The sequence below is a fragment of the Colias eurytheme genome, chromosome 21, assembly GCF_061535395.1.
Source record: "Colias eurytheme isolate Ceu_HAF_F1 chromosome 21, ilColEury1 Martin Lab GWU primary, whole genome shotgun sequence".
Classification (NCBI taxonomy): domain Eukaryota; kingdom Metazoa; phylum Arthropoda; class Insecta; order Lepidoptera; family Pieridae; genus Colias; species Colias eurytheme.
In genome coordinates, this window is record NC_143000.1 from 257,074 (window position 1) to 284,976 (window position 27,903).

The 27,903-nt window shown below is 34.1% G+C and overlaps 4 protein-coding genes across 6 annotated transcripts; 2 read left to right on the top strand and 2 right to left on the bottom strand.

The window, feature by feature from the left end:
- Nucleotides 1–633: 633 nt before the first annotated feature.
- On the top strand, nucleotides 634–8,385 carry Pex12 (peroxisomal biogenesis factor 12). The gene is made up of 7 exons (XM_090114336.1): nucleotides 634–857; nucleotides 1,217–1,325; nucleotides 1,673–1,875; nucleotides 2,208–2,431; nucleotides 3,957–4,098; nucleotides 5,288–5,373; nucleotides 7,495–8,385. The coding sequence occupies exons 1-7, from the start codon at nucleotides 738–740 to the stop codon at nucleotides 7,607–7,609; spliced, it is 999 nt and encodes a 332-aa protein (XP_089970462.1). The 5' UTR covers nucleotides 634–737; the 3' UTR covers nucleotides 7,610–8,385.
- Nucleotides 8,386–9,840: 1,455 nt separating this feature from the next.
- LOC149898839 (poxin-like) lies at nucleotides 9,841–16,932 on the bottom strand. 3 transcript variants are annotated; one of them, XM_090114338.1, is made up of 5 exons: nucleotides 16,862–16,932; nucleotides 11,998–12,144; nucleotides 11,498–11,611; nucleotides 10,835–11,026; nucleotides 9,841–10,436 (listed from the first exon to the last, which is right to left on the bottom strand). In XM_090114338.1, the coding sequence occupies exons 2-5, from the start codon at nucleotides 12,139–12,141 to the stop codon at nucleotides 10,167–10,169; spliced, it is 720 nt and encodes a 239-aa protein (XP_089970464.1). In that variant the 5' UTR covers nucleotides 12,142–12,144; nucleotides 16,862–16,932; the 3' UTR covers nucleotides 9,841–10,166. The 3 variants fall into 3 exon arrangements, with proteins under 3 accessions (XP_089970464.1, XP_089970463.1, XP_089970465.1); XM_090114337.1 differs by lacking the exon at nucleotides 16,862–16,932 and adding an exon at nucleotides 16,434–16,604; XM_090114339.1 differs by lacking the exon at nucleotides 16,862–16,932 and adding an exon at nucleotides 16,501–16,598.
- A 3,279-nt stretch (nucleotides 16,933–20,211) lies between these two features.
- On the bottom strand, nucleotides 20,212–22,223 carry LOC149898840 (protein GUCD1). The gene is made up of 3 exons (XM_090114600.1): nucleotides 22,206–22,223; nucleotides 20,868–21,055; nucleotides 20,212–20,392 (listed from the first exon to the last, which is right to left on the bottom strand). Exons 1-3 carry the CDS (start codon nucleotides 22,221–22,223, stop codon nucleotides 20,212–20,214), a joined length of 387 nt encoding a protein of 128 aa, XP_089970726.1.
- Nucleotides 22,224–22,791: 568 nt separating this feature from the next.
- On the top strand, nucleotides 22,792–27,777 carry Coq5 (ubiquinone biosynthesis protein COQ3, mitochondrial). The gene is made up of 7 exons (XM_090114393.1): nucleotides 22,792–23,055; nucleotides 24,726–24,875; nucleotides 25,118–25,247; nucleotides 26,046–26,181; nucleotides 26,542–26,630; nucleotides 27,139–27,250; nucleotides 27,594–27,777. Exons 1-7 carry the CDS (start codon nucleotides 22,881–22,883, stop codon nucleotides 27,693–27,695), a joined length of 894 nt encoding a protein of 297 aa, XP_089970519.1. The 5' UTR covers nucleotides 22,792–22,880; the 3' UTR covers nucleotides 27,696–27,777.
- Nucleotides 27,778–27,903: the final 126 nt, after the last annotated feature.

A 27,903-nucleotide genomic window follows, 5' to 3' on the forward strand; every position in this document is an offset into this window, starting at 1 on the left:
GTCCAAACTCCAATTACTTGCTCTCTATATACCTATATAGGTCCATGTGACTACAATTAATATTCAAAGTCAAGTTACGTTTTACACTGTGGTTTAACAAAATATTTGTAAGGTAAGAGGCAAAATTATTTTTTTGTAACTGCAAATTACTGGAGTCTGGAACTTGCTTCCTAATTAATCTGTGTTCCTCGACGAGTACAATTTTCAAACGTAGAATTTCTTTAAAAACGCGCGCGGCGCGCTGCACGCTCCAACAACATCTTCGCCTACCAGCAGGTGAGATTGTAGTCAAACGATTCCCAATCTTATATATAAAAATGAATCGCAAAATGTGTTGGTAAGCGCATAACTCGAGAACGGCTGAACCGATTTCGATAATTCTTTTTTTATTATATTCCTTGAAGTACGAGGATGGTTCTTATGTAGAGAAAACGTAAACAGGTACCACGGGCGAAGCCGGGGCAGACCGCTAGTTGTTTATAAAAAGAAGACTTTTTCCACGGAACACTTACTCAATTTTTATCGAGTCTTTTGATAGTCATAAATTGGAACGTAATGTCACAATTTCACTAAATACATTGTCACTTTGAGTTGTCAATGTCGTTGATAATAATATTGTCATTGTCAAGCAAAACAGCTGATAAGAGCAGCACGAGTGATATCAAAACATTAAGGAAAATGAATAAATTCTCTTTAACGCCATGAGTATTTAATTTTGTAAAGTGTAATTTATAAAAATGGCGGTTTACGCAGCACATTTGACACGAACGCTGCAAGGGACTCCGTCGGTGTTTGAAGTAGCAGCTCAAGAGGCATTGGGAGCTACTGTAAAGCCAGCTCTGCGTAAACTTATCGAGGTAACCTGGTGCACATGTATTTGATAAATTTATAAGTGGCATCTTGCTCCGGTTGAGTTGGGACAAACTGAAAAAAATTAGAACTTTGCCACTCAGGAATTCTATACCCATTTATTGCTGATAGAGTTGTTAAAATATTCAGATTTAAGTTTATAATAACAAAGTACCTACACATTCAAAAAGTTACTCTTGACATTGTTTGGTTTAAAAAAGCATACATATATAACGAAAGCTAACGTTAATCTTAAGCATAATTTTTTAATAATTTCTAAAACTTAAACCATGTGCGTAATACATTAATATGTTATATGATTATAATATTTATAAGATAATTCTAAAATACAAACATTATATTTCAGTATGTAGCATCAGTGTACCCAAACAAATGTGGCTGGTGCGAGAAATGGTATGATGAGCTGTATCTACTATTTGACTGTTGCCTGCAGTACCACTACCTTAAGCACTATGGTAAGAGATATTATAATAATAAATATGTGTGTATATAATGTAAAAGTTACGCTTGTGTGTCTGTGTACAAAGCATGATATATTTTTTAATTTGTAAGGCTTATTGTCATATCACGCAACAAACAAAATACTTAAATGAATTTAATAACTATAGCTTGTATGTTATTTCTCTCTAACTACAATATTTCAATTTTCATTTTCGTAAAGTATGTACATATTTTAAGATTATTTAAATTTACTACCAACTCCTGTAAAAGTCTTATTTTTTATTTCAAGTAATCATGACAAATTCCATTATTTTCGATACAATATAATATTATTACTCTATAATCACACAATAACTTTCAGCGGCATCATTTTCCGAATCATTCTATGGTCTGATGCGTTCCCCAATATCGCCAAGCTCGGAGTTCAACCTGGGCTCCCGTCTACCTGACGCCCTGGAGAAGGGATCTCTGGCGCTGCTGGTGCTGCTGCCGTACCTGAGGGATAAACTGGAGAAGGTGGTGGACAGGTGGCGGGAGGATCTGGAGGATGGCCGGTTGGGGAAGGTAGGGAATATATTCATCTAGTGCAATTAAGTGTGTTAGTTAATATATTTGAACAAATTTTAATGAATTATATTTGACTGTTTACCTATTTATATGTGTCTGTATGTTGTTTTTTGTCAAATGTAATAAATTAATCTATTCTTTTGTGCGTGTGTTGTGCACTAATCACTAAATGGCAAGATCAATTTACATTAAATTTTTACAATATTTAGTCTAATTATAAATTGAATACAGACATTGTTGTAAGGATTTTTCTTAATTCATACTCATATTAGTACTATTCAATCACAAACCATAATAATTTTTCGTCTTTCTCTTAATTTTGTCCACAGAGCAATTCCGACCGTCTCCGCAAAGCAGCGATCCACATATACTCCACAGTCCACCTGGTCTCCAGCGTTTCCCGGCTGGCAGTACTGGCCCGCTACCTCACCGGGGGCAGTTCCCCAAACCTGGAGCTGCTGGTCCTGGGCCTCACCCTCACCAGTGCCCCTCCACCCCCCGAGGAGGATACCTGGGGGGAGCTGCTCAGGAATCTGGTCAATGGACGGTTTGGGTCAGTGTTCGAATAATAAATATTTTTAAAAGCGAAAGCTTAGTATGGAATCAGAGCGTGCCGTGTGTGAAAATTGTCCCAAAATATTTATTTATTTATTTTAACGAAAAACTAAAGTTTTTCAGTTGATCAGAACTGGTTAAAATTTAAATGATTGTTCAATCGGAAAACGTAGCTTTCATATAAAAAAGGAACATCTAAATCGGTTCGGATTTAATAAATTATTGTAATATGTTGAAGACAACGCGAGCGAAGCTATAAGAATAAATATGTCAAATAGATACTCACACAATTCGCGATAAAATTATACTTGTTTGTTTTAAGTCATGGGAATAAGGTGGATTTTATTTACAAGTTAAGGATTAAGTCGTAAAAATTATTGTTTTCTATTACTCGGTTTAGGTATAGGTAATGTTTGCTTCTTTCGATTAGAATTTTGTAAACACACTTGGCGACAGTTTTAGTATATAATGTTTACGTATTAGAAGTGCGTAGATACGTATTATTCGACCAAGCCAACTAGACGCTCGGGTGGAATGCGGCCTCCCCGCCCGCTTACCGCCTCAGGTACCGCGTTCGCCTTAGTACGGTTCGCAGCATCGACGCATTCGTACGTTTCGCATCGCTAGTTATTTCTGTACTTTTTATTATTAATCGTTAAAGCTTGTTGTTGACTGTTCAGTTTTTTGTTGTTATTTGTTTAAGTTTTTACTGCGTTGTTATTCATAGACAGCCCTCGAAATGGGGAAAAATAAGACTATTCATAGCGGAGAGCGAACAGTGATATTATTAATATTTTTTTTTTGCTATCTGTACCCGAGACATGGGCGGGTGACGTCACAGTTGAAAAAGGTCTAGTTGGCTTGGTCACGTAGTAATTGTAATATCGTAATATACAGAACTATCCTATGGTCAGTGTATAGTATTAACTATTAATAGTTTTGCATATTATACTAATTACGTTTAATATACTCATACCCGTCGGTGAACCTTAGGGAAATAAATAAATTATAATAAGAATGCAATAAAAGTATAATAAGCTATAATTTGATTCAACTCAAAAATGCATGTTGTATTTGCCTGTAATTGGATCTACATCTTGCTATGCATGCTAATTATGTCACATACTCAAAATCTATACTAATATGTATTATAAAGAGGAAAGGTTTGTATGTATGTATGGTTTTTACTTTTTACGTATAAACTACTGGACCGATTTTGATGAAATTTGGCACAGACAATCTTTAGACCCTGAGAAAGAACATAGGCTACCTTTTATTGCGAAATATGTACCACGGGTGAAGCCGGGGCAGACCGCTAGTATATTATAAATATAAGATGTATATCTGTTGGCAAATCAAATAAATAAATAAGTATAGTTTTTATTAAAGATTATAATATTTTTATAGCTTTGCTGACCTTTTTGTCCTTTTTGCCACTATTGCTACTTTTTGTTCTGTGTGTTAGATTATTAAGATTTATATTTTAATGGTGGCAAATAAAACGGTTTGTAATATATCCCCAGGAGTGGCTCGCTAACGTTCCCGCTGTTCTGTCGGCTGGTGTCGGGTGGTGCCGCGTGGGGCGCGTTTCTGGTGCAATTATTGCGATGGTTGGACGCCAGCCCCGCTGTCACCACCAGCTTGCCGGCACCACCACCACCCACGGTCATTATATTATCCCACTTATATTGTATATTATCCCACTTATATTTTATATTATCCCACGTATATTGTATATTATCCCACTTATATTGTATTCTACTAGCATACTCTGTGGAAAATATAGAATGTATATTTCAGTGGGAATACTATTCTTATGATATTATATATTTATCCTATCATACTAATATTTTTAATTGCGAAAAATTATGAGAATGTACGTGTGGTGTATGTTTATTACTTTAGGGGACGTATGTTCGTTAATCGTTTGTTACGCGACTACTCGTACACATGAAACAACTGGACCGATTCTAATGACGAATAACGCAAAAAGAACGGAGATGAATGAATGATTGTTACTTTTTACGCAAAAACTACATGAAGGATTTTGATAATATTTGGTACATATTTAATATTGGTATTACATATTGCGGCACAGCTTTTAATTTTAAACTAACTTAATTAATCAAAACAATTAAATACTAAGAAAAATACGATTTATCGTATTCATATTTTATCTATGAAATATGAATAGTGCAGCATTCGGGGAATTCCGAATGTCAGGTAATTCCGAAAATTGTTAATACCACTTTAGAGTTTTATTTTATTGTGAGTGTCGTGAAGGTATGGCATAAAAAGAAACGATTTTGATAATAATTGCATTCATATTTTTTAAATAAATCATTAGTTATGTGTTAATATAATATTATTGCATTTACCCCATCATTAGGGATTATTCTAATGTACTTACATGGAAAATATTATTATTAAGCTATTGCATAGCTTTTATCGCGGGCCTTGAGCGCGGGGACCGAATCCAGAAATTGCGTAACGAAAAACCTCACGCTCCCCACGGGGACGGGCGCGGAGGTGTGGCTTGAAGGCAAGCATGCAATAGCTTCATCGCGGCAGTTCTCGAGTGCCACACGTCTTTTAACGTGATAACGTTTTTAAAATCGTTTTAGTCGGGTGACATGTTCACGAGCAAGGTTCAAAACCTCACGAGCGCGATCGCAGGTATAACGAGAGAGAGACGGACCGATCTCCCGTCTCATCTCGAGCGCTGCCACCAATAACACGTTATCACGTAAACATCTCAATCGTAAACCTACTTTACAAACACATACAAACAACCAATTTTTTTATTTAGGAATATAAAATGATAGCAAATTATAAAGTAAAATGTAAATTGCAGCGTGACTCGAGAGCAGTGCGCTACATGAACAAGTGCCCGCTGTGCCTGCACACGTGGAGGGTGCCCACCGTGCTGCCCGTCTCCGGGTGAGTGCTTTATTTATTTTCATCACTAAATATATGCCATAGCATGTGCACAGTGGCTGTAGGGCGGTGTGGAGGAGTGGGGGGGGGTAAAAAAGAGCACGAGATAGAAGTTAGAATAGGCAGTTAGATAGATAAGGCTGCTTCAAATGAACCCTTCCGATATATCTCTCTTTCCTTTCTTGAGGACAGCAACACATCCACTTGCCGTTTGCTATCCTATACCATAAAAACACTCCTCTGCCCTACAGCCACTGCACACAAGCTATAATACATTATATTAGTTACATGGGAGTTATGAATAAAACGTTCTCGTCAAAGTCTACACTAAATTCTTTTTAAAAGTTTCTATCAGTAAATAAAAGTACTGCATCTGCACAGACTTAACAAATACTTAAAATATTATTTATAAATAATGATTAGTAAACGAATTGAAACTGAACCACTAGTTTTTTTAGTTAAATAGCTTCAATATTGCACGCCTCATAAGCGAAGCGTTGAGGTGGGTACTACTGTCACTTCGCGCAAAACATCTGATTTTTCAAACTTAAAATGTCTTTATGTATCATACATTGCACTTGTAAGATAATACATACACACACATATTAAGAAAAAACACTATTTTTAACGTTCATGATATTTTTGATGTCATTTTTGTTATTTAAACTAGTTAAAAAACAGTTTAAAAAAGTTCTGTCTTGGACGTCCGTGTGTCTGTATGTGCGGATCCTTTTTCTTGTTAACACGATAGCGACCGAAATACTTTACTAATCGAATCTTTTTTTTTCTCTTACGCTTGAGTATGCTCAGGAATAGAACCCTTTCATTTTTCAGGGTCTGATTCGATGTGGTTTAATTGTTATTAAATAAACAAAAAAAAACTCGGCTGTTTTTTTTTTTTTTTTTTTTGAAGTGAATTTTTATATTTTTATTGAAATTGATTCCAGAAGATTACTGGGAACTTTAAAAATTCATTTTGTTACTTTTATTAGTAGGTACGATCCTTATAAGTATTTTAGTGTATTCAACCAACTTAAAAAAGTGTGACTATTTTACAACAATTTGAATATGAATTGTATTATTGTATACAATATCGAAGCTTTTTAAGAAATGTATAAAATACTTTTTTAAGAATTATTATCATACATAATATTATGTTACCGGCAATATATTAAAACCGGCATTGTATGCAATTCTTAGTAAATGTATGTTATTCCGAGAAACAGTCGGAATGAAATAAATTAAATTCGTCACATTACCTACTTATATCTTTAAATCTGAACTTTTCCTAAGTAGCAAACACATTTGCAAATGTGGGTGGTTTTTGGGGTAGCTATTAACCAATATGAGGTCAAAACTAAAATCCAAGATGGCGCCGACGAAAATTTGAAATCTTTTCGTCATGGGTGTCATTTTCATGGTTTTTGGGGTAGCTATTAACGAATATGAGGTCAAAACTATAATCCAAGATGGCGCTGATGAAAATTTGACTTTTTTTCGTGATGGGTGTCATTTTCATGGTTTTTGGGGTAGCTATTAACGAATATGAGGTCAAAACTAAAATCCAAGATGGCGCCGACAAAAAATTTACATCTTTTCGTCATGGGTGTCATTTTCATGGTTTTTGGGGTAGCTATTAAACAATATGAGGTCAAAACTAAAATCCAAGATGGCGCCGACGAAAATTTTACATCTTTTTTCTCTTACGCTTGAGTATGTTCAGGAATAGAACCCTTTCATTTTTCAGGGTCTGATTCGATGTGGTTTAATTGTTATTAAATAAACAAAAATAATAATTAATAAATAATTATTAAAAAAAAATTATGAGGCGTGCACTTTTGGATTTTCCAAACTATTTTCTAACTACGGCGAGCGATAGAATGATTGTGATGTTAATCGCAATATCCTAAGCGCCATTGTATTTGTGAATATATTGCACTTGTATAAAATTCTCAGTAAAAAGTGTATAAGTATTATTAAATTCTTTTGAAACGACTTGACCGATTTTTTCAATTTTATCTAATATTCGGTAGGTATCAGAATAAGTAATTATACTGATTTGCCCCTTTATATGATTTAATTAACCAACTACATAAAGATAATTGATAATTGAAATATTTGCAGCTACATATTCTGCTACACGTGTATATCCCGTCACCTGCACACCACGGGCACGTGCCCGCTCAGCTCTCTGCCCGCCTCGCACAGAGCGCTCGTTAGACTCTATATAGATGTATGACTCACTTTTTACAAACCATAAGGGCTACGGAATACGAACAACTTTTAGTTGAATAACTGTTTTGTTATGTCTCATAAGTATATAGCAATCGTATCAGCACTGATGTTCAATATCAAGCTGTCATCTGTAATTACTATTGCCTTTGGATTTCTGCTCTTGAAAAATTTTAATATACTTAGGGCCGATTTTTCAATGCTTTGATAAAACTCATTCGTCGAATAATGTATAAAACTACCATTTTAAAAGCGTATTCTAATTGCCCGTATTTGGCAGTTTACGTGACATTTTAATATTATCGTGTAATACTTTACTGGACGGATAAGTTTTATCCAAGCATTGAAAAATCGGCCCTAAGTCAAATTGATATCTCTGATTGTTAAATTTATTCTTACGTTAGTTGGAATATAAAAAATTTATAAGTATAAATTTTATTTGCAAATGTTCAATGCAAATTTATTTAAAGTTTATAATATTATTAATTATAAGTTTATAAGCGTCGATAATTTATTTTCGAGATTCGATAAACTTAGAAATAATTTTAGTAGTTTTGGGAAGAAATAAGCAATCTTGAATTAAGAAATATAAGTGTAAATAAGATGGGATTTGGCGACAATTGTGCCTGAATGTAACTATATAGCAATATTTTTATTAAAATGTTAATATTATATAATTTGTTGTAAGTTATAGTTGGTAAGTGCTCGGGCTGTGGTAAATTAATAATGTTAGTGGTTGTAACGTTTATATTTTGTGTATACAGATTTATAAAGATGTTTTATATGCAATAAATATATTATTTGATAATGCGTGTTTTATTACAATCATCATCCTTTTCTTAAGTCTATGACAACTTTGATTTCCGTAAAACATTTCAACGAACATAGAGCTAGAGCTAAAGCACGAACATTATTTCGTGATCTTTTAGTGCAAACGAAAACTCGTATTCAGTGTATTAGAACATTGCATAGAATCTTTTCCAACGCACTAAGAACAACGAAAGAATGCTTTACGCCTTTTTACACTAAAATAATTTGACGTAGCGGGGTTAGAATGAACACTCGCTCGTTTCATGTAAATGCACAGTAAGCTTATCTTTCTCTGCGACATTTTAATTAAGTATATTATAGGTCTTTACTTTGTATACCTACTATACCGAAGATTGATGCACATAAATTACATTTCTTTTTTAATTATAAGTCATAATATGAACTAAGAAAGGAAAATAAAAAAGCAATTTTATAGGCAATATTTTTATTCGTTATATAACACAAATATACAAATTACAAATCCGTTTAAAAAAATATACTATACAATTGATATTAAAAACACTTATTACTCTGTTTATGTTCCATGGATACTTAACAACTAATCTACATGAGTAAAAAATCGCTGAATATTCTACACTAGCGACCCGCCCCGGCTTCGCACGGGTGCAATGCTGATACTAAATACACTACAGAAAAATTGTGAACGTTGTATAGGTATAAAAATATAGCGGCCCGCTCCGGTGAGTCCGGCATCGCACGGGTATAAAATACATAGCCGGGCGGCCGCAAACGCTACGTCCCGCAATTTTTAAATCTGTAATATCTTCGAAAATATTCACTTAAATCATACGGTGTAAAGGGCCATATAGATCTATATTACATGAACAATGTATCCATGGTATTTAATTGGTTAAGGATTAATGCTGTATTGGTTAAAATCGCTTCGAAAATTAGCCATTATTTGTCGTAAAAAGTAAATGACAAAAAAAAGTTATTGTGGGTTATCCATAAGAGATAGACATATACCATCGCGGACTTTTCTGTAGACCTTTTCAATGTGTATAATACTTAGTACATTATTTTGATAAAACTCGTAGGGTTCAGCCTGCGTTTGCAATGTAAGCGGAATAAATGTAATTTTTTACGACATCACATTAGAAACCTCAAAAATAACAGTACTTCTCTACTACTTAATGGATCTTATTATACATATAAACCTTCCTCTTGAATCACTCTCTCTATTAAAAAAAACCGCATCAAAATCCGTTGCGTAGTTTCAAAGATTTAAGCGTACAAAGGGACATAGGGACATAGGGACATAGGGACAGGGAAAGCGACTTTGTTTTATACTATGTAGTGATTTCCATGAGTAATTTTTATACAATCGTCTTCAATGATGTCAAGTGAAAAAGTGTAGATAGGTTACCAACACAACAATCGATCTTAAAAAGCGGCACACCTGGCACACTAACTACACACGATTAGGGTGATTTTCTACCAATAAAGTGCGAGGATGTGTATTGTGTAGTGAGGAATGTGTTCGTAAATAACCAATAGTAAACTTCAAACTAAATGAAGCGATAGGATTGGTTCTTTACAAACACATTCCTCGCACATTATTGGAGGAAAAGCACATCTAGACGTCAATGTGACATGGCATGATTCAACTATCGTGAACTTCGTATTCGATACTGAAATAAAATGTGATTAATTAAGTAATTAGCCATATTTCTTGCCATTCAAGGAGTGTTAACCTGTCTACACCTTTTAACTTATAACATTGATCGTCTCAATTACAAATATTCAATATCATTAGTCAAAACTCCAGACAGATGTATATGTACAATCTGTCGGCCATTTTGTGCAATCAATGCCACGCGGGGGTGTTTCCCGCGCAAGAGCAGGGGCCGCGGGGGGGCGCTCAGGTCCGCGGGGGGGAGGGAGCTAATGTATTCGCGGAGCTCTTCGCGGGTGTCGAACTTTTTGTCCGCGTATGCGAATTTAGCGTCGTCTATGTCGTGGATTTCCCAGGGTGCGGATGTTTCGAAGTAGCCGCCTTCACCCTGAAAAAGAAAATAATGATGTTAGCGAATGCACATTTTAAATTCAAGTAGATTGTTATTAAGATTACATTTAATTAATCCTATAAAAACACAAATGACAAACTAACTTAGTAAGCAATGTTGTGAATATTTATTGGAATTCAATAGAAATTCGCTTTATATACGGGTATTCATTTTAAATAGGTACAAAAATTGGCTTTATCATCTCATGGGCACACGATCTTCTATATAACATTCTACACTAACCTTATAATTAACGTACTAAAACTATATGTATAGAATTGTATTATAAGTGTAATGTAGGTACCTACCTACATTCATCAACATACAAAACCCAAAAAAGATGACCATATATATCCTACGAAAATAAAAATGATTTCTACTATCCAAATCCTCACCTCAGCATTAGAAATCGCATAATGGTTCCCCCGTTTAGCGGTAACAACAGAGACGATGGCGCCTCTCTTGTCCACGATGGGCGAACCCGCCACGTACACGTTGGCCGACTCGAAGGTTGGCGCGCATCGCCACTGCGCGAGGTGGCCATCGCTGGAGACCAGGAGGATACGCTTGCTGCGGTTCAGGAATACCTGTATAGTAAACGAATTAAGTAGAGAGATTTTTATCGTGCCATATTGGTTTGGTAGCCTTAGATTCCTCTGGGAAAGAACTGTCTTCCTTAACACAGGATTTTCCTAGCTAGGAAGACAGAGCCACACTGTAATTGTATTGTATTAATTTTTGTACACAGTAAAGATATTTTTATTTTATTTTATTTATTTTTTTATTTTAAGATTACCATGGAAATCATACATACCACTTCTGACTTAAATGCCATACATAAGATCTGATTTATTGGTTTTAAATCATATAGGTATTATTGAAGTTAAACTTATGTTTTAAATCCCCGACAATTTGTACCTCAATACATATATAACGAGTTTTAAAACAGTTGTAGTTACGTGCTGTTAAAGATTTATATTACGATTATTTTAAGCCTAATGTAAAAAGTACATAAATATTCAAATTTACATAAAAGGGGCATAATTAAAAGCGATTACCTTCTCAGCGGTGTCGGCATCGAGCCGCACATAGGCCAGCTCACCGAGCGGGGCCAGCACGGCGTCTGTAAACACGTCGCAGTAGTGGTGCGTAGTCTGCGCGCGCTCGGCTATCTGCAGTTTATATTGTTAATATTTTTCTTAAATGTTCAGTTTTATATCATTCATATAAGACGACCAAAATTGTCTTGATCTCATAAATTTATGAATTTTTATATTATGCATAACAAACGATAAGTTGTTGTATCTAGATGCTTCGACCATGAAAGATGTCTTTATGATTTTGGTGATTGATTAAACGCGCTAAATAATTGTATCTCATTGTCAGATTCAAACTTAACTAGATAATTATGTTCCAGTGAGGTAAAAATTACACTTATTTAACTGTGTAGTTTTGCGATTATAATCTCTACTATCTGTCAGTGAATATCATCAAATTAGGTGCAGCTATAAATTCAATTTTGTTACCATTATATAATTTGTATTGTATGGAACATCACCTCTTCAGGACTACAACAGTGTATGGCCATGGTTGTCCCACTCTTGGCCCATCGCCGGCCACCGCGCTCCACTACCTCCGCCGGGATGGACAGCTGCTCCACCAACCCCTTGTACTGCTCGTTCAGAACTGTTCTGCTGGACATCTTCTGTGAATAAAAAATGTTTAAATGGTTTTGTGTTCTTTACTTCAGAAATTGTCAAATATATTCCTACGTCGTAAACATAATATGCTTTAAAGTTTATCTTTTAGATATCATTACATACCTATACAATAACACATTATAAATACATAGGTAATATAATATTTTCAATAGACTTCCAAAAAGGGTTGAGTTCTCAATTTGACTCCTTTTTTTGGTTTGTTACCTCCAAAGAGTATAATGTATAGTAGGGCAGTTACCTCGTAACTTTCAACTGGGTGAACCGATTTTGATGATTCTTTAATTTTTTATAGCAAACTCTCGCTGGTCTCATTTAAATTTTGTCCAGTTCTGACAATTTGAAGACTGCTTAGTTTTTTGTTATAAAATAATTTCCTATCTAACTACTTCATAATTAATATTCCATACTAATTGATACGGCCGGGTACCTAAGTCCTAGAACGCTTATTTCAAATCGATTCCAAAATAACCACATCCGAATAGAAGTAAAGATAGTGAAGTGACTATAACCGCGTTACAAATGATAACTATTGAGTGAATTATATGTTTGTTTGCATTACATATCAGTTTGGTATTTAAAGTCATAAAATATTTTAATTATGCGGTACAATTACACTCCGATGACACAATATCTTTATTCTTTGTGTAGGTACACTAAACTACACTCTACAGTACCACCCTACCTAATTAATACTTCCTAAGTATGAACTTAACACAAGTACTGTATAGTGTATACTGTATACTTATTTTTGAGACTGGTTTGTAGGAAAAATTATTTTATAAAGCCACAAAATATAATAAAACGCATAAAATGGAATTTGTATAATGCAGAGATAACAGATTTTGACATAGGTTACATTCAAAACTGTTGAAACCTTGGTTGAAACCATTCATTTAAAGTAAGCCTCTCTCTTCAAATAAATTAACAGACAGCATTATGATAAGAAGATAATCTTAATTCTGAATACCTACGATTCTTATATCCAACGTCGCACCTAGATGTTTATCTCATACGAATATACGATAGGTACTCTAAGATAAAGATGTTGATGTTTGATTTTCCAAATTTCATAGATAGGTACGGTCTATCATATTTTCTTCAGTCCATTACTGATACATATGTGTGAAATGTTTTTAGATACGTAACTAGTTAGGTATTATTCCTATTACAACATTGATTTTAAATATTTTAGAAGCTACATTTTAATGACTTAATGAGAAAAGCAATTCATTTAAAAAAATATGTAACTACCTAGTACCTACCTAATTATGAACTTACATCAAATATTTTATTTACGTAACTAAATAACTATTATAAAACATTGAGATAATATTAATAATGGAGACGACACCGCCTACATCACTTATGTTCCACTCAACATACGTCATGTGACGTATGTTGAGCGGTATTTTTTAATGGTTTTAAAGTGAAACGCATCAAACATGCCTTCGTATGTGTTACGATATTGCACAAATAATACAAATAATGCGGAACAGTGCAAAGGAATAACTTTCATCGTTAAGTACCTAACTAGATAATAATTTTTAAAACTTAGTTAGAGCAAAAAAATGGCGCACAGATTTTGTTCGTGGTGTCTCCTCCATACGTAGTAATATTATCTCAATGTTATAAAATGAAATTTTACTTCACCACCATGTAAATATGATAAAAGTAATTGATCGAATGCCAATAACCTGTTAAGCTAATAATAATAATTTGTTTACGATAATAATTTGATAACATTCAAATTTCAAACGATACAAATTTCCAGTTGTATATTTTTCCATAATGGTCGCGGAAGAATTCCAACCAATACCCGCAGCCCCATTATAAGCGGCTCGACGGACCGCAGTTAGTCGGTAAGAATCCGACATAATATAAACCTCCCCTGAGTAACTAAATATTATGTTCTGTGGACATAACCCACGGCTTAAAAAAAGGTATGTTATAATGGGAAAATGTAAATATATGAATAATACTCACCTAGTAATCAAATATGGTGTGTGTGAAATTATTTGCTATATTTTCAGGCTAAAACATTTTAGTAAATAATTTACCGATAGGCACATATATTATTACAATTATTACAAATAATTAAAAGCATATCGTCTGGAAAAAAAAAACAACATCACAGTGCGTTTGTAAGGCAGCTCAGAGAACTTGAGCATTAAATTGTCTAGAACTATTTATTTATATTTTGCTACTATGCATATAGTTATCTATTTTTAGTGTCAAATAGAAACCATCTACACTGATTTTAAAAAAGCATTTGACAAAGTGGATCACTTGTTGCTTTTAAAAAAATTGTCCTACAATGGCATAAAAGGCAATCTTTTCCGTTGGTTTTCTTCATATTTACAAAATCGTGTCCAGGTAGTAGTAATGAACGGTTTTACATCTTCTCCAGTAGTTGTAACATCTGGTATTCCTCAAGGATCTATTCTCGGCCCTTTGCTCTTCACTATATTTATTAATGATATATCCAGTTGCTTTATTCACTCAAAATTTCTTTTATATGCCGACGACTTAAAAATATATTCTTCCATTTCAAATAAAAATGACATTCGTCTTATACAAGAAGACCTTGATAGGTTAGGCGAATACTGCAAAAACAACAAGCTATACCTATCTTACAATAAATGCAAACATGTCCGTTTTACTAAAAATATAAATATTATTCCATCAAAATTTAAACTAGGAGAACACATTCTTGATACCGACTCTTCTATTCGTGATTTAGGCGTCTACCTTGATGCTAAACTCACAATGGACGTACATATTGACTACATATTGAATAAAGCTTACCGTATGTTGGGTTTCATCACCCGAATTACTAAGAATTTCAGACGAAAGGATACATTTATTTGCCTCTACCAATCATTAGTTAGATCACACCTCGATTATGTATCTCCTATATGGAATCCATTTTATAATTGCTATACAAATAAATTGGAAATGATACAGAAGAAGTTTCTGCGCACACTTAACTATCGCTTATGCTCTCCCAGATGCTCATACAATCAACTCTTAGAAAAATATAACATGATGTCCTTGTCCAACAGACGTTCAGTAACTGATGCTGTCACTTTAAGAAGCATTTGTGTAGGTGAAATTGATTCTCCGAACTTACTAGCCGACTTGTCCTTTCGTGTGCCTTCGCGACCAACTCGTTCCAAATGTCTTTTCCACATACAACATACCAGAACCAACGCAGGACAACGCGCGCCACTTCACAGAATGTGTGTCTTACACAATGACAAACTAAATGAAATAGATCTGTTTTCATGCTCCCGATATAGTTTCAAATGTTCAATAAACCAATTATATGTATAAACCTTTTAACTTTGAATAAGTATCTACATGCTTAAATTAATGCTTTTTCTCCCGGTTTAATATTTCAGAAGTCTGTATTAGTTTTAAATATTTGGCTACCTTGCAACAGATAATAATTGTATTGTGTTTTTTTTTCTTTTTCTATTATGTTCACTGTGAGACGTAGAGGAAACAATTGTTAATGTTATTATTGATTATGTCATTAATTTTTATGTATACGCCTTTAATTGTTTCTGTAAGATCTCCAAATAAATAAATATTTATTTATTTTGCTATAAAATACCTATCTTTACCATATCTTTACATAAGTTAGGTTAGGTTTGTTACTAACGATGTACTTATTTACTTGTTTTGGGAAATGTAAATTTGAAAATAGGTAACAACCTAGGTTTAGGTATCTATTTCAAAACTGTGTTCTCTCTAAAATTTCAATCTCCATCAGATCAGTCCGCTAAGAAAAATAGAGAAATACTAGTAAACACGAAATTAGATTCAATCTAGAGCCTACGGAATTTGCGATACTTAACTCGTAAAAAATATTACTACAATCATAAATCTCTTACGTAAACATTGTTTACCTTTAATCTTTATGTTAATTCCATTATCCATAATTCATTCATATGCAATGCATTGTTATCATTATTATTCCTAAATTGTTGACGGAAACAATACACACATATTTAATATATATTTATTTAAAATTTAAAACTAAATAACTAGGCAAAATAGGAGCATACAACATAAAAAGGCGAAAGATGCGGATTCGAATCCCGTCTCAAGAATTGTTTCTATTCTATAAAAATTTAATTTATATTTCATTTAAGTGCTTTAAAACTAAATATCAAATAGGCAATACTTACGTTGGTTTTTTTTATTGTTTATTTACCTAGTTACCTAACTAAGTATCTGTGTATATTAGTGAATAATTGTTAATACTTACATATCTCGAATTGATACAATAAAATGCGTGTTTCACAATACAATAGCTCACAACACACTAAATTTACCTGGAGATAAGATATCTTGATATAAATTTATGTCGTCAAAATATTTGACGACCAACATAAACTACGTCTCTTGTGTAAATTACATGCGTACAAATAGCTATTAGATGATTATAATCACAAATGAATGGAGTTTATTAAATATAGTATAAATTTAAATACGCGTATCTTACTCTAGACTCTAGTATAATTTGACAAAGTGGAAATACTATAAGTGCTTCGCCCAGGCTTCGTACGTTGGAATAGAATAGTGGGGAGTATACCCACAGCTACGCAATCTGTTTTATAAATACCTATATATTTACACAACTAATCACGATTTTTATTTTTATTGAATACCTACGATTTTAAATATGGTACCTACAAGTTATTAGTGTTGAGAGTTGAGAGTTCATAATAAATTGTTCAGAAAATGCAGTCGCCTCGCCGGTACTACTTAATAAGGCGCTAATTCCGTTTAGACCTAAAGTCCTACAATTAGAAAAACATCGTGTACCTACTTACCTACCTACCTACCTAAGAAACAAACAATTTATTTCATTTTCATGTAGGTACATAGTTATCTAGTTACTTACATTTCAGCAACAATTAATTATTACATAAACATATACAGTACCTACACATCTTTATATCAAACTTTTAGGTGATCTGAGTCGGCGTATACCTACTAACATCATTTACAAAATAGCTTAGCTATTTCATATAGGGATAACGTACTTCTTACCAATATTATAAGTGCGAAAGTTTGTGAGGATGGACGTATATGTATGTTTGACAGGTACTCTTTCACGGCATAACGACTGAACGGATTTTGATAATAGTTGGCATTGATATAGAAGTATAGGAGGGAACAAGGGTTTAAGAGCACCTTTCTCTCTGCATATAAATCCAGACAAGATCCAGACAAATCAAGCTACATATTAAGTATTATAGGTAGATAGGTACTTTCCATATTTTTTTTCTATTTCTTAAAAACAATCTATACCTACTTAATATTATAAAGCTGAAGAGTTTGTTTGTTTGTTTGAACGCGCTAACTACTGTCCGATTTAATTTTCGGTGTTAGACAGCCCATTTATCGAGGAAGGCTATTAATTATAGGCTATAATATATCATCACGCTAACTCACGTCACGTTAACTTACCTATATACAATAATAAAAAGGTAAAATATATAGGGTCAACCGGGGCAAATGCAACTATGGGGCTATGGCAACTAGTTATCATAACTAATTTATTAGAGTTGTTGTAATAAATCGCCACCTATGATTCAATAACTCAACGACTAATAAATCTTACAAGTAATAGATGGTGCCCCTACGATGAAAACTATTTGATTGATAGGCCATTTTGTCAAACCGCTATTTTGAAGTTGGTGTGCGTAAAAACAGGTGTCGAGTTTTGCAGACAAAAAAATTGTTTAGGAGTGATTTTTTGCAGGTGTTTTTGATTGGACACGATTATCACAAGCCGTTAAGCTTATTTCATTCATATTTTTAGTGCGTTAGTTGACTCTATTTTGTGTAATTGATGCAGTTACATTTGCCTCATGAAAATTTCACTGTGGGGTTATTGCAACTGTGAGGTTAGTTACAATAGCCCCTTATATTTTTGTATGAAACTAAAAACACTAGTGATGTGACAGTGTCGATATTTTTATTATGTATCCTTCTTGGTAGTCAAAATATACTTTCTTTATGATTAATTAAAGAAGAACCATCGATTATTTCTTCGATATTATACCCAGAGACGGGTTCATAAGTAAAATTCAAATTAGATAAGAAAGCGTGGTTAAAGAATATAAGTAACTAAAAACGATAGGTAGGATAGTTCTGTGATTGTTCAAGTAATTTTTAGTAAACGGTTGATTAACTAATAAACGTATTTTGTTTGGTTAACGTTTTTAACAATATTTAACACAAAGAATATTATTTGTTCTGACCAAAAACTAAAATTGACTTAGTAGGGTAGTACACTGTAATTTTTTTTTGTTGCGATTTAAAGTGGTAAATCAAAGTAGGTACATGAGTTTTTCCTCTAAATAATGCGGCGCCATCTACGATCGCAACGTTATTGTATAGATAACGTTATTGTATATATATATAGAATAATAAAAATATATCGATGAATAAGTTTTTTGCATTCCCCACACTAATTCTCTAACAAATAGTTGCATTTGCCCCACAATCAGAAAAATAAGATTTTTCCTGAAAACTCGTCCTTGCTACACGGTAATCCAGTTCAAAATCCTATGAATAACATGAAATCTCATAAATATATTCTATATTCGTTGTTTTATATGAAATAGAAAAAGAGCTATGGCATTTAGTTGCATTTACCCCCGACTAGGGGTTAATGTAACTTTTTCTACCAATTTTAGGAAATATTCTCACTACCAGTTATTTATAAGACTACTGTATTGCTTGATTGGTTGAAAATAATCTTGAATAAATACAAAAATCACTAAATGGGTCAAATAAATGACCAAATATAAAAGGAGATAACTGCAACCGATCAAACTTGAAACTTGTTATTTTTTAGTTGCATTTGCCCCGGTTGACCCTATACCTACTTTAACACTGCCTAATACATGTCTAGGTCACGTCTAGGTATGGTTCCGATATTAGGTAGGTAGTAAGTACCTAGAACTGTGATAGAACGAACCCCTTGCGATCTGTATACATCTGTATACCTACGTAAATACTGAAAAGATGGCTTGAAATAATGTTTTAAATTCATTAAAAGCGGACCATTTCACGTGAATGAATTCGGTTTAATTTTATCTCAGGAATGGCTAATAATAAGTACCTACCTAACTAGTCATAATATGGTATATAATAATTTTAATTATTTTAATAATTAAGTTCTTATGTTATTATTATACATAGTATATATCCGAAATTCTTGTAGAAATCGCGATTACAGTAAGAGCAAAGCAATGGTTCATTATAATATAATTATGATTTTTGTAAAAACAACTTGATACTTGATAATAATTGTGACCCGGGTCAATGACATTTAATTTAAATTAGAAAAAATCAAGGTAACGCTATACAGGGACTCCCCTACCATAAATACGGAAAGTCCTGCCAACAAATTTAGATATCTATGGTACATTTTGTATTAAACAATAGTATTTTATTTAATGGTTCAATTGAAAACGCGTTCAAGTTTTTTTATAAGTTTATTGAATGTAATAATATATTAACGTAAACAGGTAATACATAAAAAAACCGATAAGTTTAGGTACTTATCGGTTTTTTATGTATTACCTACCGTAAAATATACAATTACTTATTTTTTTATGTTAGCAAGAATCATTAAATTGATGCAATATTATCTCAACAGTGTTTCAAATAATTAACTACTTGCATGGTGTGAAAAATCCTATAGAAAGACTACACTAAACGATAACCAACTAGACGATATCAAAAATATAAAATCTGACCGTTACAAAGTCTCATTGCGATAGTCAGTCAACTTTTATACGCAATAGGTATTTCTGACAGAACCATCCGAAGCTCGACAAATCCTGCTGTTGAGTACAAAATAAGTCATGTACACTGTTCAGAAATTAGGATTTAGGAACTATTGACTTCATAATTTTGATTTCAAGTTCCTTTACACTTACTTCAGTAAGTTGGCGGTAAACTTACATTACAATTCTTCATCAATACCACATACATAACTACACCTATTTAAACAATTTATTTATTCATTTGCTATAAACAAGTATAACATCAAAGTCAGTGAGCGTCGTCCGCGCCATTTGCAGTCGATGCATGGCAACACTACAGAGCGGGTGCTCGCGCGCGGGGTCGCGGTACAACACTCTGTTGCCAGACACGCCTGTCAGACAAATGTAGTGCCCTCTGTACGAACCGCCGAACATTAGCCTGGAACAAAGAATATACTACTCTCTAACGAGAGTAAGTGGCCTGGAAATTATGGTATTTTATTTGATTTAAACCCATGCATTGTTATAAATTTTTAAAGTTTGTTTGAAAATCAGAAGGCTACTTGTCCCTAAAGAAAATCGATCAGTGAAACAGATGTATAATGCATCTGCCCCTTACCCCACTCCCCTAGTGGGACATGGGACTCCACTTATTGTTATAATTAATGCTCTTTTACATAATATGGGGTTTTTAAACGATGTACAAGGGAAATTAAAATTAAAATTTCAGCATCTTTATAGTTATATCTTCTGGATATGGAAAAATAAACCTTTAATGGTAAAAAAAAGTAAACGTGTTATATTATGCTATGATTAAGCATAATATTTGCGTTGAGGATGCTTAATTAGTAGTTTTTTTTTGTTATATATATTTATATTTATTATAGGTATTTAGTCACTAAAAATGATGTTACCTTAATTCAGAGGAAAGCGTGTGACTTTTGCAGACGTTACATGTAAGCAAACCTATGTCAACAAGCAAAATTGCTGGACCGAAATTGATGACATGATGCGCTATTTCCTGCATCGATAGCACTTTCTGTTTTAGTCTTAAGCCATTTTTTACAGCATTCGTAAATTTTTTGCGCACTCGATTTACTACCTGAAAAAAGACATTAAATAATAGAGACATACATACAAAAGTCATACATAGACAAAGAACGATATGAAATAACAAGGAACTTCATTGTTAGCAGACTGTCGTCATTAGGTACTTTTAAAAAGTCTGTATTTTTCTACGATCACAAAAAAAACTATGTAGTTAAGTACTTATATACCTCTGTGTGAATCTTTTTATAATTGGGATTTACATCGCATCGGGCAGTGTATGTACAATGATTTATATCGTCGATCTAGATCGAGTCTGTGGTCTGCGGGGGCTCTAAGAGCCCCCGCAGACCACAGACTTTTTATCGGCAGATAGTTTGGTCGGGCTCTTAATCAGTACGCAGATATAAGCAAATGCGCACACTATGACGATTAGGTATCGGCCGATAAACAAGTTTGATGGGCTTCCCGATTCAATTCAAACTATACTGTCGGCAAACTATCGGCCGACTGTATAATCAGTATTGGCTCCCTACCACACGCGCAAACACGACGATTTTTTAGTCGGCCGACTAGGCCAATAGTTCAGTTCGCTCCGAGCTTTGACAGCGAATGGTCGGCCGCGCATGTTTTGTAAAATGGCGTCGCTCAATTCTCAGTCGCTTATTTCGGAATTTTAAGACTTAAAAGAGTAGGTACTCTGTATTTGACAAGTTGGTTGAAGCTAGTTATGCTCATTCGATAAAAGGCGAAAAATTTTTTCGGGTAATCGAGTAATTTGGAATGCATAGTGTAAAATTTTCCATTTAATAATCTATCACTAAAGATAGGATGCACCCAATACTCTCGAGCTCTCTTTTTAATTTTCCTCCTCCGGTGTATGAGAGCAATAATAACAATTCTATGCAATGTTTTATTAATTTTCATTGTGCGGTGCGACCACTCTTTTCAACGGTTGGTTAGAAACTAGCAAATAGTCGGCAGACTGTTGGATAGTTTGCGCACTCATAACCGACTGAACTGTTTAGTTGAACCGGTGTGCGTACTAGCAGGCCAACCCGACTAAACTATCGGCCGATAAAAAGTCTGTGGTCTGCGGGGGCTCTTATATAATGAAAATGAAATTCTATAATCACAAAAAGCTGCCGGTATCTAGGTAATTAGTGAAGGTGCATTAATATATTATTGTAAAGTAACTAACTTACTTCTGTTTCTGAGATCATTTTGAATATTTACTTTTTATAAACCTTATAAACACAAAGAAAAAATACAAAAAACTGGACTCGAATATTGTTATTAATCCAGAGCTATTGACCGCATCAATAAAATATTTTGTTATTATCGCATAATATCAGATAACAGTATTAGTCACATATAGCTTAGGCGTCATATCAATATATTTATCTATTTATAGTAGTCAGAGAAAGTTACATAATATTCAACATACTTAATGAAAAACTTATGAAAAAGATCTTTTCAAGAAACCAATTATGAGAAAATCATTGAAAAATCCTAAGGAAAAATCATTCAAATGCAACGAAATGCAACGAAAGTTGAATTTTTATTGTATTAATAATTATTGTCTATGACAATAAGTCATAGACAATAATTATTAATAGCCTGTGTTAGATAATAGCATGATAATAGCGATGTTTTTGAAATGAGCAAGAAGCAGAGATTTAGGAAATGAGAGATCGTACAATACACAGTCGTAGTCTTGGTCGTAGTAGATCTGTGGTACAATATAATCAATATGACACATAACTGACATATTATGACTTTGACATTAGGGTTACGTCAATTGGTATCAGCTGTTTTTTAAATTATAAACCATAATCAAAAACCTCGAAAAACATATTTTAATTAATTTTTGCACAAATATGGCTCTTAGAAGGGCTTTTGTTAGAATAGGAAATATTCAACGATCGACTTGTAGGAGTTTTTGTACAAGCCAAACGCTTTGTACTCAGACTGCTCCAAAAGAAGACCAACATGAGAAAAAACAAACACATTTCGGTTTTGAAACTATTGATGAGGAAGAAAAAACAAAAAAAGGTATTGATTTGTGCCTTCTCTAAGAGCCATTCAAGTTTTTAATCTATTAGTAAAGATTTAATTCAGAATTCTTAAAATTTCCTAAGTGTTAGGTTAGTTCTTATTCCAAAAAGGCTAAAATGTACCTTAAGGGCCATCGAGTTGGGCAACCAAAATTTTTTTGGAGAAAGGTCTATGCCTAAGTAACTGACCCGTAAAATCTTAACCGGCGGAGATTTATAGTTTTTTAGAAATTAATTATCAAAGTTTCATAATTTTTCATACAATTTCGAGCAACCATCTTGACATTTGTTTTTTTTGTTGCGTTTCGTTTTTGCAAGTACAATTCTTGTAAAATGTAATTTTTTTCAATGATGGAATATTATGTATTCAATATTAAGCTGCGAAAGTCCGAATCTAGCTAAAAAACGTTACGCTAAAATAAGCATTGCATTATCATAAGACTTGCCACAGAACCGAAGCTGTCAACCCCGAATTCCACGTGGTCTTGTCTGCCCTACCCCTAGAGTGTATGTAAAAAGCCGGAGGCGCGGAGGGAGAGCAGCCCTCGCCCGCCGTGACAAAGCTCGGGAGCCGTGCGGAGCGGAGCGGCTGAGGCTGGTCGCTGAAGGCGACCAACAAGCCGAAGCTGCGAAGCGGAGTACGGGCGACCGTGCTTTGTCACGCAAGGGCGGAAGGGCTGCACTTCCCGTAGCGCCGGAGCTAAGGCAGTGTCTGACACAATATAAAAATCGATTTCTGAAAAATCGATTTTTTTCAAATTTGTATTTGCAATGTAAATATAAATCCATTTTTATGTAGCCCAAGAATGGTACCATAATAAACAATCTCTGGGATCTCTTATCAGTAAAATCAGGAATTTTTTTAGTTCAGGGAATTCGATAATATTGTGAGTACATGCAGTTAATTTTTTTACCATAAAAGAAAAAATCGAAAGTCGATTTGAGATCGAGCACACCAATTGGGTTAGCCCGCTTTGAGTAGCAGATCTGAATCGGAGCACCCTGACTTGAGTCAAATTAGGTCACTTTGAGTAGCAGATCTGAATCAGAGCACCCCAACTTGAGTCGATTTAGGTTACATTGAGTAGCATATCCGAATCAGAGCACCCCAACTTGAGTTGAGTTAGGTCACTTCGAGTAGCAGATCCGAATCGGAGCACCCCGATCCCACGTGGTCTTGTCTGTCACACAACTAGAGTGTTTTTGTAATGCGAGGGGGCGACGAAGTGAGTCTTCTGGCGAAGCCCACTCGTTTCCCCCTCCTTAAAAAAGTTTACATTTTCTCCCGAAACTATTAAAAAAAATGTCAAAAATTACTGTATTTTATGTTGTATTCTTATCCCCCCTCCTTTTTCCAACCCTCCCTGCCAAATCTCCTCTCCATTACCCCCTTTTTCCTATTAGGTACATTTCGTAACATAACCTCAAAAATTGTTTTGCATTTTTCTCGAAAAGGGGGGGGGGGGGGGGTTCTGCACCTCCCCCTTCACAGAGGGGGTTCCTCTCCCCCCCTCCTCCCCCCCTTTACCCCCCTCCCTCAACGGCCCTTAAAGTACATTTTTACCAATTTGTGCAATAGGGCCTCATCTTTACAGCAAAAAAAAAAACATAATTTTAAAACAAATTTATAATACTTTAAATAACCTAAAGAAATAATTTTCGTTTCAGTTCACCAAGTATTTGAGACAGTAGCCGACAAGTATGATCTGATGAACGATGTGATGTCTCTGGGAATTCACCGAGTATGGAAAGATATCTTTATGCAGAGATTGGCACCCACCCCAGGAACTAAGCTACTTGATATGGCAGGCGGCACAGGTATAATTGTCTTCAAAATAAATGACTTAAGATTTGGTGATTATTTATTTACAGGGTAAATTTGGATAATCTGTGATCCTTGATATTTATAGTGCAGTTTACCTTTCTTGTTATATTATAATAATAATTGACAAGTTGTCTGATTACTATGCTACGACCAAACCATGTCTAAAAAAATACCATAAACTCGTCAAATCTACTTCTTAGTTATTCTATCTTATATTTTTTCTTATATGTTACAGGTGACATATCATTCAGATACATAAATTACTTAAGGAATCTGGGTCCACATGCAGCAGACAAGCAGAGCAGCGTCACAGTTAGTGATATCAACCAGGCCATGTTAGATGTGGGGAAAGTCAGAGCGGAGAGGTAACTTTAGTTTCATTATCTATACTAATATTATAAAGCTGAAGAGTTTGTTTGTTTGAATGCGCTAATCTCGGGAACTACTGGTACGATTTGAAAAATTCTTTTGGTGTTAGATAGAGCATTTATCAAGAAAGGCTATATTATATCATCTCACTAAGACTAACAGGAGTGGAGCACTGCGGGTAAAACCACAGAGCACAGCTAGTCATATTATAAATGGAGACTACAGTTAATGTTAATTTAACATGGGGTTTCACTTGTGTGGTAAAAAGTAGCTTATGTTCTAATCACTGTAACACCTATTTCCATTCTCATAAACTTTGTCGTTTTTAGTATTAGTGAGCTCAAATGCTTTATAAATATAAATTTATGTCCCTTACAGGCTTAGACACATAAAAACTGAAAGAATAGAATAAATTCGATTGCTCTGGCGGGTCACGAGTGGCTGAGTTGGTCAGGCATCCGCCCCGGAATGGCGCGAAAGGTTGCGGGTTCGAGTCCCGCCTCGCGATCGAATTTTTTCTATCTTAATATGTATATATAAATCTCGTGTCACAATGTTTGTCCTCAATGGACTCCTAAACCACTTAACCGATTATAATAAAATTCGCACACCATGTGCAGTTCGATCCAACTTGAGAGATAGGATAGTTTAAACATGTAGGTACCATGAGCGAAGCCGGGGCGGACCACTAGTTCTTTATAAATTTAAATTATTTTGTTTTACAGAGATGAAATGCACACCAAATAGATGCTTCACATTGAATTAAATTAACAAATCAACATCGTAATCCCCAGACAGGGCTACGCCAACGACCCGCTCGTGTCCGTAGACTGGCTGTGCGCGGACGCAGAGCAGCTGCCAATACCTGACGAGTGCTACACAGCTTACACCATCGCGTTTGGTATTAGGAATTGCACGCATGTGGATAAGGTACATTTTATTGTATCTAGAGACTAACATACACTACTTACTGATACCTGCAGCTTGCTTGGAGAGAATTGAATACAATTTATATCAAAATAGATCTTACCATACCAGTCCAAATCTGATCTAAAATAGCTCTATGACGACGTAAATGACACATTTTCGCATTTAACAAGAACTTTTATACTGTTATCTGATAATAATTGAAAAAAGCATCTTGCGTTTTTAGCTTACCATTTAAAGAGTATTCATAATGTTATTGTTGACTATATGAATCTTTATTATTCTCAAATCCCAAAAAAAGACAAATCTTCCATTCATACATGAAAAAAGAAACAAATAAGTAACATTGTTTTTTAATGGCAGGTGCTAGAAGAAGCGTACCGCGTGCTGCAGCCGGGCGGCCGCTTCCTGTGCCTCGAGTTCAGTCAGCTGCACAACGCACAGTTGCAGTGGTCAATATATTATATTTATTATAAAAAAAAATTGGTTGTTTGTAAAGTAGGTTTACGATCGAGATGTTTACGTGATAACGTCTTATTGGTGGCAGCGCTCGAGATGAGACGGGAGATCGGTCCGTCTCTCTCTCGTTATACCTGCGATCGCGCTCGTGAGGTTTTGGTGTGACACAAGTTTCTGAACATGTCACCCGATTAAAACGATTTTAAAAACGTTATCACGTTAAAATGTATAGAAACTACACAGAATATAGACCACATAGGGGTAAAAAGTAGTCTATATTTTACCCTGATCATCCGTTGACCATATGATTAAAATTATTACAGCCTTTTCTGATTCTGATATTATCTCAGATAGACTTTTTGTTATCGTTTGTTTATCATCAGTTATTGTTATACAGATTTATCACAATTCGAAAAACAAAAAAAAATATTAGTGAAGTTATCGTTCTCAATAAAATCAAAGTATTTGTCATACTAATTGCGTTTTAAATTATATTTGCAGGATGTACGACCAATACTCGTTCCAAGTAATCCCGGTGTTAGGCCAGCTGGTAGCGGGTCAGTGGAAGCCCTACCAGTACCTTGTTGAAAGCATCCGACAGTTCCCTGACCAGGTTAGTGGCTCTACAATTTAAAATAACTCCCGATTTACATGTAAATATATCCTGAAATATGAATAATTGAAATTGTAGATACAAAAATGTAATATAAAAATATTGTGTAAGTGATGGCATTAGAACAGCCTTCTACACTTACCCCATGCTTCCTTATTAATATTATTTTAGTTATACTTGTAATCTACGTTTAGACTTTGTATTTATACAACCACCTTTTGTAAAAATATAATTTTGACTGCTTCAATTTCTTTTGAAATTAGAACTCGATTCATTACCAATACAGTATACATTTAAATATTTTGTCGTAACATAAATAATGTTTTTAACGTCTTTATTTCAGGAATCCTTCAAATCAATGATCGAGGACGCAGGCTTCAGACATGTGACTTACGAAAACTTAACATTTGGCGTGTGCTCCATACATTCAGGGTTTAAAATATGAATATTAAATAGATAGTAATTGTTAGGTGTACTTGTTAATTTATGTAGGTAATACTTATTAAATAAAGTTTTTAATGAATAAGTTGTTTTATTTAGAAAAATTCTTTACAATTTTAATCAGTATTGTTGAAGCTGTATCAAATAGGTTAAACGCTATTCCTTTCAAACTTTAATTTTAAGTAACAATTGACTTCTGAAAACAAAAACCA

Coding starts and splice junctions, on each gene's coding strand:
- Pex12 (XM_090114336.1), top strand. CDS start 738: ATGGCGGTTTACGCAGCACATTTGACACGAACGCTGCAAGGGACTCCG. Junction 1,876..2,207: donor AGGATGGCCGGTTGGGGAAG/GTAGGGAATATA, acceptor TTTTGTCCACAG/AGCAATTCCGACCGTCTCCG. Junction 5,374..7,494: donor ACCGTGCTGCCCGTCTCCGG/GTGAGTGCTTTA, acceptor AAATATTTGCAG/CTACATATTCTGCTACACGT.
- LOC149898839 (XM_090114338.1), bottom strand. CDS start 12,141: ATGTCCAGCAGAACAGTTCTGAACGAGCAGTACAAGGGGTTGGTGGAG. Junction 11,612..11,997: donor ACTGTTGTAGTCCTGAAGAG/GTGATGTTCCAT, acceptor TATAAACTGCAG/ATAGCCGAGCGCGCGCAGAC. Junction 11,027..11,497: donor ATGCCGACACCGCTGAGAAG/GTAATCGCTTTT, acceptor TTTACTATACAG/GTATTCCTGAACCGCAGCAA.
- LOC149898840 (XM_090114600.1), bottom strand. Junction 20,393..20,867: donor ACGCTTTCCTCTGAATTAAG/GTAACATCATTT, acceptor TCTTTGTTCCAG/GCTAATGTTCGGCGGTTCGT.
- Coq5 (XM_090114393.1), top strand. CDS start 22,881: ATGGCTCTTAGAAGGGCTTTTGTTAGAATAGGAAATATTCAACGATCG. Junction 23,056..24,725: donor GGAAGAAAAAACAAAAAAAG/GTATTGATTTGT, acceptor TTTTCGTTTCAG/TTCACCAAGTATTTGAGACA. Junction 25,248..26,045: donor GGGAAAGTCAGAGCGGAGAG/GTAACTTTAGTT, acceptor CGTAATCCCCAG/ACAGGGCTACGCCAACGACC.